The sequence below is a fragment of the Tursiops truncatus genome, chromosome 19 (genome assembly GCF_011762595.2).
Source record: "Tursiops truncatus isolate mTurTru1 chromosome 19, mTurTru1.mat.Y, whole genome shotgun sequence".
Lineage (NCBI taxonomy): Eukaryota > Metazoa > Chordata > Mammalia > Artiodactyla > Delphinidae > Tursiops > Tursiops truncatus.
The window spans coordinates 52379684-52392833 of record NC_047052.1 but is presented as its reverse complement, the minus strand read 5'-3'; the positions used below and the strand labels follow the sequence as shown (position 1 = coordinate 52392833).

At 52.9% G+C, this 13150-nt stretch overlaps 1 protein-coding gene and 3 non-coding genes across 4 annotated transcripts; all 4 read left to right on the top strand.

Annotated features, from left to right (window-relative positions):
* Window positions 1-6417: 6417 nt before the first annotated feature.
* On the top strand, window positions 6418-12628 carry LOC101318896 (Friend virus susceptibility protein 1-like). Its single transcript, XM_019927288.2, is given in 7 exon segments — window positions 6418-6552; window positions 8423-8455; window positions 9889-9918; window positions 10293-10311; window positions 10829-10867; window positions 11301-11527; window positions 11529-12628. Coding segments are annotated over 7 exon segments (1107 nt in total). The 5' UTR covers window positions 6418-6432; the 3' UTR covers window positions 12168-12628.
* On the top strand, window positions 8261-8351 carry LOC117309296 (small nucleolar RNA SNORD88). Its single transcript, XR_004523584.1, has one exon. It is a non-coding gene; the product is annotated as a small nucleolar RNA SNORD88 (small nucleolar RNA).
* LOC117309298 (small nucleolar RNA SNORD88) lies at window positions 9710-9805 on the top strand. The gene has a single exon (XR_004523586.1). It is a non-coding gene; the product is annotated as a small nucleolar RNA SNORD88 (small nucleolar RNA).
* Window positions 11137-11229, top strand: LOC117309297 (small nucleolar RNA SNORD88). The gene has a single exon (XR_004523585.1). It is a non-coding gene; the product is annotated as a small nucleolar RNA SNORD88 (small nucleolar RNA).
* Window positions 12629-13150: the final 522 nt, after the last annotated feature.

Below are 13150 nucleotides of genomic sequence, written 5' to 3'. Positions count from 1 at the left end.
CCTCACTGCCCTGTGCTCATTCTCACCCACGTGCTAGCCATCCTCACAACCTTAGCATCTTATTCACTATCCTGAGGCTTTTTCACCCCAAGGAATCTGTCCTCATCACATCAAGTTGGTTTCTCAATGCCCACCTCACTTGTCACTGCCCACCCCAACAACCTGTCCTTACTGACCTGGGGGATGTACCCTCAATGCCAAAGGCATCTGCCTCAAGATCCCTTCTCTAGAGCCCAGTTTCAATTTTCTTAAAAGGGCGATGAAGAATGTTCAAGGGAGAGGGCTTAAGGATACTCTCAGACTCCCCGGAGACCCTCTCCCCCGTGCTCGGGGCCTGAGGGCCCATCTTGGCGTTCCTGATTCTCTTCCTTCCCCAGATTTGTTGGACTTTGCCTGGGCCTTCCTCCTCATTGCCAGCATTGCCAGCTTCGTCCTCTGCATCATCCTCATAAACATCGTCTTCTTCACCAGTTCCAACATGCCCATGCTGGACTTCTCCAATGTCATCATCAGTCTCTTCACAGGCATGGCACTGAGATCCCTCCCTGAGGACCCAAGTCAAGGAGTACCTCAATCCCATCCCCATCCTGACCTTCATCCCCAAGCCCAAGCCTAGCTCCCTCCAAGTCTCCAACCCATCCCAGTAAAAAAGATCAACTTCCAATCCAGCCCCATCTCCAGCCCCAATACCAGCCTCCACTTCACCTCCCATTTCCATCATCAACAGATCTCAAACTCATTCACGTTCCCTTCTGTGACGTCCCTCTCCATCCCCACCCCCATTCCAATTTTATCTTCTTTCCGATCTCCAAACCATCCCCATCACCATCTCCAACCCCTTTACAGACCTCAACACCCAACTCCACGCCTGAGCCTCCTCGAGACTCATTCCAAATGCGTCTCGACTATGAATCTCAACCTCAGACTCAACCCCAATCCATCTCTGATCCCATCTTCTTCTTAATCCCCAACCTCAACTGCAACCACACCCTTATCCCCTGCGGATCTCACACTCTCACACTCAACCCAGCGCATTCCCTACCCCATCTTCTTACCCATCTCCAATCCATCCTCATACCCAACCACGACTCATGCCCGTCCCCCAAACTCATGCCTCAACCGTAATGTCCATCACTCAGACTCCAACTACCCAATACTCAACCCCATGTTCAGTTCTAACCCCATCCCACATCCTATCTCACCCCCAGCACCAGCTCTGCGATTTTGTTCAAGCTACTTAACGTTTCTGAGCCACAGTTTTCTCATCTGTAGGATGGGGATAATAAAATTTCCCACCACGTGAGAGGTAGTGAGGATTGAATTAGAAAACGTCAGTACGTGATGGTAGCTATTTAACTCTGCACACATCCTTACCTTGATGGTACTCCCACTCCCTTCCAAATAACTCAAAAACGATAGTCTGATTAGAACAGTTTAGTTTTTCATTTGCATGCCAAATTACACTTTTTAGAAAAAGGGGGGCAATTTAATTTGGAAATGCAGGATATTGTGTTCCTGTCTCTTGCAATAATTGTTCACAACTTTCAGTTGCATCAGAAGAACATTCTTGGGCTTCCCTGGTGGCGCAGGGGTTGAGAGTCCGCCTGCCGATGCAGGGGACACGCGTTCGTGCCCCGGTCCGGGAAGATCCCACATGCCGCGGAACGGCTGGGCCCGTGAGCCATGGCCACTGAGCCTGCGCGTCCGGAGCCTGTGCTCCGCAACGGGAGAGGCCACAACAGAGGCCCGCATACCGCAAAAAAAAAAAAAAATGAACATTCTTGGAGAGTGATAGTAAGTCCAAGAAGAGAGAACACTCAACTTCCTGTTTTCTTGTTAGTAAATGGTATTTATCCAGTTTGTCTAGCAAATCTTCCCAATTGTTTAAACATAAGGTACAAAGTGTAGAAAACACTCCTGTTATATGTCATTTAAAATAGGACATTTTTTCTATAAGAAAATCATTTCTGGGACTTCCCCGGCAGTCCAGTGGTTAAGACTCCATGCTTCCAGAGCAGGGGGCACGGTTTCGATCCCTGGTTGAGGAACTAAGATCCCGCATGCCACGTGGCATGGCCAAAAAAAAAAGAAACATTTCTGCCCATTCCCCCTTTTAATGAAATGGAAAACACCTCCTATATTATTTTTCAATAACAAAGAAAAAATTACCCAGTACTCCATTACCTGAGAGGGGAAAAAACGAGTCTTTTCCTTTTCACAAATTATCTTTAATTCATGTTATTTCAAGATAAAATTAAAATACCCAGAATGACTAAGTTTCTTGCCACTGCTTCAGAAGCCCAGAATTAAAGACCCAATATAGTGATGATGATCTCAATTCCTTTTTTTTTCTTTTTTTTTTTTGGCTGCACTGCACGGCAGGCACGATCTTATTTCCCCGACCAGGGATGGAAACTGTGCCCCCTGCAGTGGAAGCATGGAGCCCTAACCACTGGACCAGCAGGGAATTCCCAATAATCTCAATTCTTGAGGACACACTGTGCGCCAGGGAATGTGCCAATCTCAATAACTCCTCAAGACAGCCCAAGGAGATGGGTCCTACGATTATGCCCACTTTACAGATGAGGGGAATGAGGCTCAGAGAGATGGAGTGACTGCCCTAAGGTGGGATAAAGAGGCTGCCCTAAGGTGGGATACAGAAACGGGACAAGAGTTCCAGTCTGTTAGCTCCAAAGCCTGTGGTTTTTTTTTTTTTTTGCGGTACGCGGGCCTCTCACTGTTGTGGCCTCTCCCGTTGCGGAGCACAGGCTCCGGACGGCAGGCTCAGCGGCCATGGCTCACGGGCCCAGCCGCTCCGCGGCATGTGGGATCTTCCCGGACCGGGGCACGAACCCGTGTCCACTCATCGGCAGGCGGACTCTCAACCACTGCGCCACCAGGGAAGCCCAAAAGCCTGTGGGTTTAGACATCAACATTGCCTGGTTAAACACCAAGTCTTGCCCTCCCAATGTCCTCCACCAAGACATTGTCAGGAGCCTGTTTTCCTGCCTGTGAGCAGAGGCTCATGGAGGTAAAAGCAAGTGGGAAAGTAAGGAACAGGACCCTGGCAGCCACACAGCTATGGGCAGGGGTCCTCACGCACCTGATGGCCGGCCTCCTAACACCTGTACTCACACAGGAACCAGCATGATATTGGGTATCCTCTTCTACCTGATGCAGGCCCATGAGTTCCTGCAAGAAGGCATGACCTACAAGCTGGGCTGCAGCTTCTACCTGGCGTGGATTGGCGTCTTCCTCTTCCTGATAACTGGTCTGGGCTGGGGTGGGGTTGGGTGTGGGGTTTGGGCATGCGTTCAAGGATGCAGATGGGGGCAGGGTGGGTGGGATAGGGTTTGGGATGGGAAGGGGACTGTGGACTGGGAGGACTGAGTTGAGTAGGGAGATGGGACTGGGGATAGGCCTAGGGCTGGATGTAGGGGCGGGGTCGGGTTTGAATTTGGGAATGGGTTGGGGACAGTGTAGAGAGTGGTGCTGGGTCTGGGGACAGTGTAGGGGCTGGGGCTGAGTTTGGGTTTAGACATGCATTTGGGGACATGACAGGAGGTGTAGCTGGGCTTGGAGAAAGGACTGGGGTCAGGCTGGGGCTGGTGAACTCTGCGCCTCACCCCCTTTGCTCTCTTCCTTCCCGCAGGTTTCTTTTCCTATCTGAACTACATGAATTTCTGGTCTCTCCTGGCGATCCAGGCCATCTGGACTTAAGACATGAGAATGTCCCCACTTCAGGCCTGCTCCCACGGCTCCCTGCCAAGCACCTGACAACCCTGCCCTCCAGCCCCCTCAGTCCCCTCTGAAACACCCCCCCAACTCAGATTAATAATCTGTATTTTCAAATAATCTGCGTTTTTCACCCAGAACATTCTTTTAAGTTCAGTGCCTTATAAGTGTTCCCTGGAAATGCCACGCCTCTCTGGGGCCATCCCTTGAGCCTTCTGGGGTACAGGGATAGGTGAGGGAGAGAGTCGGGAGGGAAAGAGACAGGAGGTGTCAGCAAACAGGCTGGCTCCTGGTTCCTGGCATACAGATGGTGCTCAATCAGTGTGTGTTGAATAGCCGATTCTCTCCAAGCTCTTTGGGCTTCATCCTTCACTTTTGTGACCCCCGATAATTTGCCCCTCCTGAGGTTAATTCTCCTTGCACCCACACTTCACCTCTTGCCTTTGCCAGCACCTCCTGCCACCACTCCCTTCCTCCTCCCCAGCCCAATTCAGCTCTATTCCTTTTTTTAACTTCATTTATTTTTCTATAGTATCCCATTCCTTCTCTATTTATTTATTTATTTATTTGCGGTACGCGGGCCTCTCACTGTTGTGGCCTCTCCCGTTGCGGAGCACAGGCTCCGGACGCGCAGGCTCAGCGGCCATGGCTCACGGGCTCAGCCGCTCCACGGCATGTGGGATCTTCCCGGACCGGGGCACGAACGCGTGTCCCCTGCATCGGCAGGCGGACTCTCAACCACTGCGCCACCAGGGAAGCCCTCTATTTATTTATTTTAAAGGCTGTTATATGTAGCCAATTTTTGCATATGGTTTGGAGGATAATGACAGTACAGTTGTTCCTCGGTATCCGGAGGGAATTGGTTCCAGGACCCGCCCCTTGGATAACGCAATCGGGGAATGCTCAAGTCCCCTATATAAAATTGCAGGGTATTTTCACGTAACCTATGCTCATCCTCCTATACATTTTAAATCATCTCTAGATTACTTATAATATGTAATACAATGTAATTGCTATGTAAATAGTTATAAATATAATGTAAATGCTATGCAAATAGTTGCTGGGACACACAGCAAATTCAAGTTTCGGTTTTGGGAACTTTCTGGAGCTATTTTTTTACCCCAATTTTTTCGATCCGTGGTTGGTTGAAATCGTGTATGTGGAAACTGTGGATACAGAAAGCCAGTTGTACCTTAATCTAGTTAGAGTTTAGTCCATGTGCTCATTAAGTGTTGTTACAATAACTCTTCCTCTTGCCTCCCACAAAAGGCTCTCCAATGTGTTCGTTTTTAACAAAAAGTGAGCTGCAACTATGTGCCAGACATGGGGTCTACAGGACTGACCCAACTGGACACAAATCCTAGTCTTTAAGGAATTGACAATTCAGCAGGGAGCCAAAAAGAAAAAAAGCATGCCCACAAATAGATATGTTAGGAGATAAGAGCTATGAAGAAAAATAACAGAGGGTAAGGGAGACCAGTGTGGAAAGGAGAGGTCTGTTGTATAGAGCAGACGGGTGAGGGCTCTACGCTAAGGTGACATCTGAGCAGAAACAGGACTGAGAGAGGAAGAGAGTTATGGGGATTGATCGGGGGAAAGAGTTCCAGGCAGAGGAATCAGCAAATGCAAAGGTCCTGGGGTAGACATGTCCTTGGCAGCTTCCAGGAAGACCAGGGAGGCCAATGTGCTAGTGTAGCCCTGAGCAAGGGAGAGAGAGGAAGGAAATGAGGGGAGAAAGGGAACAGGGACCAGGTCACTCTGGGCCTTGTGGGCCACAGTGAGGACTTTGCATTCCTCTGAGGGAAGCAGGAATCAGTGAAGGAAATGTGTCACTTACGTGCAGAGTTTAGGTCTCTTACTTCAGACCACAGGCTTCACGGAGGAGTCTCCTCACTAGAAGGAAGAAAACAGCCCCAATGACCCGGGGAACCAGCTAAACAAAGCGTGTTCTTGTCACACAAGGGAATTGCTGAAGGAATGAGGTCACTCTGTGTACTATGGGGAGAGACTACTTATGAGACTACTGGAGATAAAAAAAAAAAAACAAGCATCTTTACCCATAACGTCTGTGTGTATATCATAAAGTAAAAAGTCCACACCAACTTGTTGACAATGGCGACTCTGGACAGTGGCTTTGAAGTAGAAAAGTTTCATTTAATATCTTTGAAAATAACTTTTACAATCATGTCAGTTGAAAGACACTCCTCAGATCTCCAGGCGAGTCCGGGCCTCCAATACCCTCCTCCCTCGACCCGGGAGTCGGGCCTTCCAGCCCCCAAGTCCAGCCTCTGGCCCCGCCTCTCACTGCGCAGGCTCGGCCTCTAACTCTGAGCCACGCAGACCCTTTCCCGGAACGCCCCCTTGTCAATCTCCTCACTGGCCCCGCCTCCCACCCTGCGCCTGGGACTGCTTCTGAGTCGGCCCCGCCCCTGCAGCCATGGCTCACGCCACTGCCGCGCTGGCAATTCCTTCTGGCCCCTCCCACACTTGGGGTCCTTCCCCTTCACCGCCCGCCTCTTGTGCTGTTCACAGAATTGCCTGACTCTCATGATAGGAAAAAGGGCCCCAATATTTCCTTGCTCTCTTTTCCTCCGCCTCCAGGGACAATGTATCATCGCCTGTTCGGAAGTATTCTGGAGGAAACAGGCAGTATTTCCTTCCCCAAGCACCAAAGTGGGGTTTCCGACACCGGTGAATATGCTGGATGCCTCGGGGCGGAGCCCGACCTGGGGCCGGGGGGCGGGCCGTGAGAGCGGCGCGCGCAATAAAGCGGAAGGTGCAGCAGCTCGCACACGCGGTGGAGAAAGTGAGGGTTGGGTGAGAGTTCTTTGCATTTTGGCTCCTTTTTTTTTTTTCGCGGGAGGGCGTGCGTTGGGACCTGGGTCGAGCGTGTCGTGTGTGCGCGGGGCTGCCGCGGGGACGGCCACGCTGTGGCGTGGACGGGGTCAGGGCCTTTGTAAGGGCCTGGCACCCGCGCTCCGAGGCGAGCCTGAGTGCTCTCTGCGGGGCGGGCAGTGGCGACCGGAGAGGGTGGTGGCTCTTTGGGGGTTCTCGGGGGGTGGGAGAGGAGCAGTCCCGCCGAAGCGAACTGGGGACACCAGAAGTAGTCCTTCTTTGTCTTCACCGCAGCCTGGCTGCGCCATTTCTGTTGCCCACGTCGCAGGGCTCCGCCATTTTGTCCATTTCGGGGTGGGGGTGGCTTGTGACCTTGAGCTTTTCTTTCTGAGGTTTTCCACACCTGTGCTAGCTACACGTACTTTCCTTCGGAAATCGTTCTTGTGTATTCCCATTTCATGTGGCTGGCGTTTTTGTGCAACGTAGAACAGAGACTATGGGGCAGGTACAGACAATCTCAAGGGTTCCTGAGGAAGAAGTGCGAGTGGGGTCTCTAAGTGAATTACTGGGTTGTGTCTGAGAACCAGATAGGAGTAGTTTTAGGATAAAGCAAATGGGGCCTTCGTTCACTTTCAGGAATCATTCTGACACGGTCACTTAAATATCAGTTTCGTGATCACTCAGAACATCAGAGTTTTGTGTTAAACGTTAGTTCTGGGCTAACCGGACTTTTGTGGACATCGTTTCCCTGACTCCCGAGGAATACTACGCCCCTGCCAGGGAGATCCAGCCCAGGAGCAGCTAACTGATTTTCTCTCCCCACCACAGCCCAGCAAGAATCCTCTCTAGCTGAGTTTCTCCCTTCAGTCAACCATCTAGAAAACCGTTGACTTTATCCTAACTGTTGCCATGTCACAAGTGGAAGGATATTCATCTATTCATCATTGGAGCGCGCCCCCTTTTGCCATTGTCCCATGTATTCCTTTTTCGCGCCTTTTTTTTTTTTTTTTTTTACTTTTAATTGTTAAAATCCTCAAACATGCAGGGAAATAGACATGTTTGACAGAACATTTCCCCATGTTTACTTTTGTGTCCTTCATCTTTTGAAAGTAAATTTCTTGGTTCATCCAAAACAGTTAACACTGTGTCTCTAAAGTAACATTTTTCTACTTAATGACACTGCTGTAGTCGTCCTCAGTGAGATAATTCCTTAATGAGGCCATCTCCTATCTGCTCTGTGTCCATAGTTCCCAAGTCATCTCCAAAATGTCCTCCACGGTTGATTTGTTCAAAAATGGTCGTGTTTAAGGGTCTCTGGTCATTGCTTACACTGCTTGTATTTTAGGTTTCTCTTTTCCTCTTCCTTTACCCCAACAGTTTCTTTCAAGGGATTTGCATCTTAGCTTTAATTGTTTAGGGTCAGTAGCAGGTATAGCCAATGCTGGAAATCTGCAAAACTAGGCAAGGGGGTTAGCAGGTTCTCTCCATGTAATGGGTTTGAGGACAGTCCCTTGTGGGGACTGGGGAGTGACACTGGGGAGGTGAGGGCATTTTGGTGTCACCACAGGGAAGGCTGTGGGCATTTGTATGTCCGTTGGATTTTGTGTTTTCCAGTCTCTAAGCACTGTTGGCTTGCTTGGCCTCTGTCCCTGAAAGTGAGTGGCCTTGGGACCTGGTTGCAGAGGGACTGGAGCTCCCATGATGTCTAGCACTGGGCTCCGATCACCCCTGAGGACACAGTGCCCCCCAGGACCTTTGACACCTGGGGGTCTGAGGGGCCCTGGTTTTGATGTTCTTTGGACCCCCAGACTGTTTCTTCCCCTACCCTCACCAGATCCTTCCTGTGTTACAGGTGTGTCTTCAAGCTGAGGGCCCACCCACCTTGGTAAGAACCCTTGCTCCCAGTCCCTGACCCACCCAGGTCTAAAATATCTCACCCTCACTTGGGGTGACTTCACATCAGATATCTCTGGGACCTAATTTTATATGCCAGCAATCATGCAAATCCCAGCTCTGCTGTTCTTGGGCTTATGGATGTTAGTCAAGTGCTTGGTCTCCTGAGCCTCAGTTTCTGTGTCTGTAGAGTGGGCACAACACATCAAAGGTAGGGGTTGAATATGACAGGGAATATATGGGCTGTAGAAGAGGAAGATAGTCACTTTTCGGTGTCCGTGGGGGAGTGGTTCCAGGGTCCCGTGGATATGGAGGGCCCAATGTATGTTTTGGGGTTTCAGGGAAAAGGACTAATCAGAAATCTAATTTTCAAACTCAGCAGAAGAAAAGAAACAGAAGGGCTCGAAGCATTATCACTCACTGCAGGACAGTGGGGGTGGTTTGTAGACTAAATACAGTGTACCTTTCAGCAAAGATTAGGCGGCTTCCCATGCATCATGTATATGTAAACTGATAGAGTTGTTAAGGTTACTTTCAATTTATACAATAGTTGTCGGAGAACATGGTGTATCTGGAGAATGTTTCCTAAATGTTTCACATTGGAGAATGTTTCACAGATGTTTCAGAGAGCTAAGTAAATCATCCAATGGACATGGGTATGTGTGTTACCCAAAAAGAAACAAGTGTTCCCAGCTCTAGGAGGGTTTTTTTCTCTGTTCAGTGAGGTCTGGGCCTAAATCTATATTCCCATTAATAAGGATGACTTGATACTGATACAGGTATGTCTTCACCTGTATTTAGATTACTTTCTAAATACATAATGTGGAGAACTGGAAGTGTAGCCTGTGGGGTTCTTAGAGGTTTAGATTCTCGCCAACAGGTACCTTAGGGGGCGTGGAGCTGCGTCCTGTGAAGGGTTAGCTCAGAATGCAGACCATCTGAGCATCTTTCTGGGGGGCTGTTCTCTTCATCTGAGGCATCCTCTGCAGAGCTCTGAAGGTCTGCTGTGGGCTGAGGGAATTTCTGGGATAATGTGGAGTAGAGAGAGTGTCACTTGGGCAGCGATACATAAGGGGGGTGAGAAGAGGGAGGGCTGACAGCAGGACAGGGAAGCCCTAAGGGATGTGTAACATCTGTCGATGTCTGAGGCACTGCTGGCCAGCAGAACTGGCAAGGTGGAAATGTTCTATTCTGCATTGCCCAGTCCGGGGGCAGCGGAGTTGGGGTGTGGGGTTTGAGGACACTGGGACCCCCATGATGTCCAGCACTGGGCTCTGATCTCTGTTGAGGACACAGTGCCCCCCGGGACCTTTGACACCCGGGGGTCTGAGTGGGGGGGTCCCGTCTCTGGGGAGGGACGGATGGGGGCCATGGTTGCCCTGCACCCTATAACCTCTCCATCCCCCCATCCCTTCCTGTCTGCAGGTGGTTCCCCCAGGAGTTGAGCAGCCCTCGGTAAGAACAGAAGAGACTCCCCTTACTATTAATGCTGTAATAATCATATTAAACTTACTATATTATAAATTTATTGTTAATACAATTTATAGAGTATGGTGACGTTAGCATAATAAGGACAGGTGCTGAGCACTTCGTCTGAGCCAGGCCGCATTCCTAAGCACTAGACTCAGTTAGTCGTCACAGTAACCCCATTTGAAACGGGTGCAGTTCTGTCCGTGTTTCACAGGTCAGATGGAGGCGCGTAGAGGTGGTGGTTTGCCCACGCTCGTCTCCTTGTGGTGGGGAGGGGGCTTATTTCTGCAGCCTCCATCCATGTTCGGGTGCAACAGGGTGATGGGGGCTTTCTCTGTACCCCCCCTTCTTCCCTGCAGTTGATACAGGACCAGCAAGGTTGGTTTGGTCCCCGGTTCTGCCACTTTTGACCTTAGGGCGTGGTTTGTCTGCGCGGATCGGGCTGAGGGGTAGGCGCCCTGGTGTGTGTGCTGTGGGCCCCCCCACCCCAGCAAGGGCCCAGCCCCTCCTGGGCTTGTAGAGATGCCTCAGCTGGTACTGCTGGGGCTCACCGGGATCACCGAGCGCCAGCCTTGCGCCGCCCCCCGCCCCCAGTGCTGCCCTGAGCTCTGTGGCATCTGCTGCAGAGATGGGGGTGGGGCGTGTTAGAGGAGGTGGCTGCGGGAGGGGCGGGGATGAGAAACAGGCCAGCCCGCGGTGGGGGGGGCATGGTTTGCAGTGAGATGTGCTCAGTTGGTGCCTGAAGGGGCTGTGCTTGGTGACCCCTGTGATGTCCAGCACAGGGGACCTTTGACCCCCGGGGGTGGGAAGGGTCCCTGGCTCTGGGGACAGATGGATGGCGATCATGGTTGCCCTGCACCCCACCAGCCTGCTCTTCCCCCCTCCCTGTCTGCAGGCAGTTCCTCCAGGAGGCCAGCAGTTCCACCAGGCCTCGGTGAGAACAAGTTCTTATTAATACCATAATTATGTTAAATTTACAGTCACAAAGTGGAGAGATTATGGTAATGGTATATGTCCAGGCGAAGGCTGAACACTAAACTTTAAACCAGGCACAGTCCTAAGCACTAAATTCCTTTAATCTTCACAGTAACCCCGTGATGGGAGCGCAGTGGGTGGTGTAAGGGGAAGCTGGTACAGGAGCGGCTTGGGGTGGGGCTTGCGGGGAGACATCCAGTATGAGGGCTCCTGAAGGGGCCACGCTTGGGGCCCCCATGATGTGCAGCACTGGGCTCTGATCTCCTGTGAGGACACAGTGCCCCCCCCGGGACCTTTGACACCTGGGGGTCTGAGGGGCTCCCCTCTGTGGGGAGAGGCTAGGGGCTTGTGACTGTTTCCCCGCCCAATGCCCCTCTGTGTCCTTCCCGCAGCTCCCGTGGCCGTGCCCCTCCAGCCTTCCGGCTCTTCTCGGCCCGTGGCCATGGCGGGGCAGGGCGACCGCTACTACACGTACACCGGGCTCCTGGCCATCACCCGGCGCTTCCGGCAGAACCCCAACGAGCTCATGATCACCTGGATCCTGCGGGTGTATGACCAGGGCGGCCTGGCCCTGGATTCCAGGGAGTTGGTGATGCTGGGCGACCTGACCGGCGATGCCCGTCTTCAACTACTGCTGCAAGGCCCTGCGGGGTGACGGCAAGACGCTGCTGGCCTGGCGCCAGCGCTGGGAGTCCTTCCTGCACTTGGAGGGCACCGAGCTGCCCTTCCGACCCTGGACCACCATGGAGGAGGGCATCCAGCCGGTGCGAGAGCTGGGCATGCTCGACTGGATCTACCGCGAGCCGCCGCCGCCGCTCCCCGAGCCCGAGCGGCTGGTGCCCAAGGATGTGCCCTTCATGCAGGGCCTGCAGCGGCGCCTGCTGGCGGCCGCGCCCTCCGAGCTGCGGCTCTCGCTGGTCGGCCTGCTGGTCAAGGGCGTGACGGTGCTGGAGGCGGTGATGGTGATCCAGACCATCACCGACGTGGGCCTGCTCTGGCACCAGAGCCAGCCGGGCCGCGCCAGGCTCATGCTGGGGCCCAACCCGACGCACAACGACCTCATGGGCTGGCTGCTGAGCCGCGGCATGCCCAAGGAGCGGGTGGACAGGCAGCCCCCCAAGGTCCTCCTGGAGCTGTACATCCAAGAGGCCAGGCGCAGCCACACCCGCGACGCGTTCGGGCCGGGAGAGGAGCAGCCCCCGTGCCAGCCGTACTCCGACCAAGCCTGTGGGGCGGAGCCACCCGTGCGCCACGACTAGGCCTCCCGGGGCAAGGAGGCAAGGAGCAGGACATCGGAGGGGAGACGCAAAGCCTTGGTCGGCTCCAGCCGGTGTTCAAGGAGCCCCAAAGGGGGGTGTCCTTGCCCCCAGCCCACCCCGTGGGCGTCACCAGCCAGAGCTGGTGGAGAACAGGCAGCTGGCTGATAGCTGTTGTTGCTGGATGCCAGGCAGTGTGTTACGTTTCAGTCTGTTACACTTTGGCCTGATGGGCATGGTGGGTGGACCCCGCCGCTGTGTCACATGGGCTTCTGAAGCACTACAGGCCAAGCGGGAGACCCCGCAGCCCACGCCATGAAAGCACCTTGAAGCTTGTACCCTTTCTCTTAAGCCTTTTTTTAATGCAATATTTTTACCTGTTAACTTCATGCAGCACTTGGGTTTTATGGTTGCTCGTTTCCTCTTTTGCCAAGGGTTTTCTATTAAGTTTGTTTTGCAATGCCTTTCTCTTTTAAACTTGAATTTTGCGCTTTGCTTGCCTGCGAAGGGGGTGGCCAGTCCCTTCCAGTTTCTGTAGCTGTGTGTGTGGCTGGTACCTTTGGGCGAGGGATGCTGGGGCCAAGAATCCCAGCTGTGAGGATGGACAGCCCTGGCAGGCGGTACCAGGCACCCATTAAGTAGCCTGCACGTCACTGCGTGTGAGCTGTGGCGTCTGACTGGGTCCAGGTGTGGAGCTGGAGCCAGAACCCTGGTGAGGATGGAGGGAGTTGCATGGCAGCCCTAGCGAGGCCCCGCCACCTCCATGGCCCTCCCAGCAGTCTGCTGAGGAGGGGTCTAGGCTCACAGCTGCGGGGGCGGCTGGAGCTTCCTTTGGGTCTAACATGCATCTGGAAGCAAGAGGCCGCACCGCTGCGATTCCAGCCCCGCCCCCCAAGCAGGACCAAGAAGTGAAGTGCAGAGGGCATTCCTAGGCCTTCCCTGAGGCCCTGTGACAGTCCAGTACCAGCAGGGGCAGTGGTGGGCCG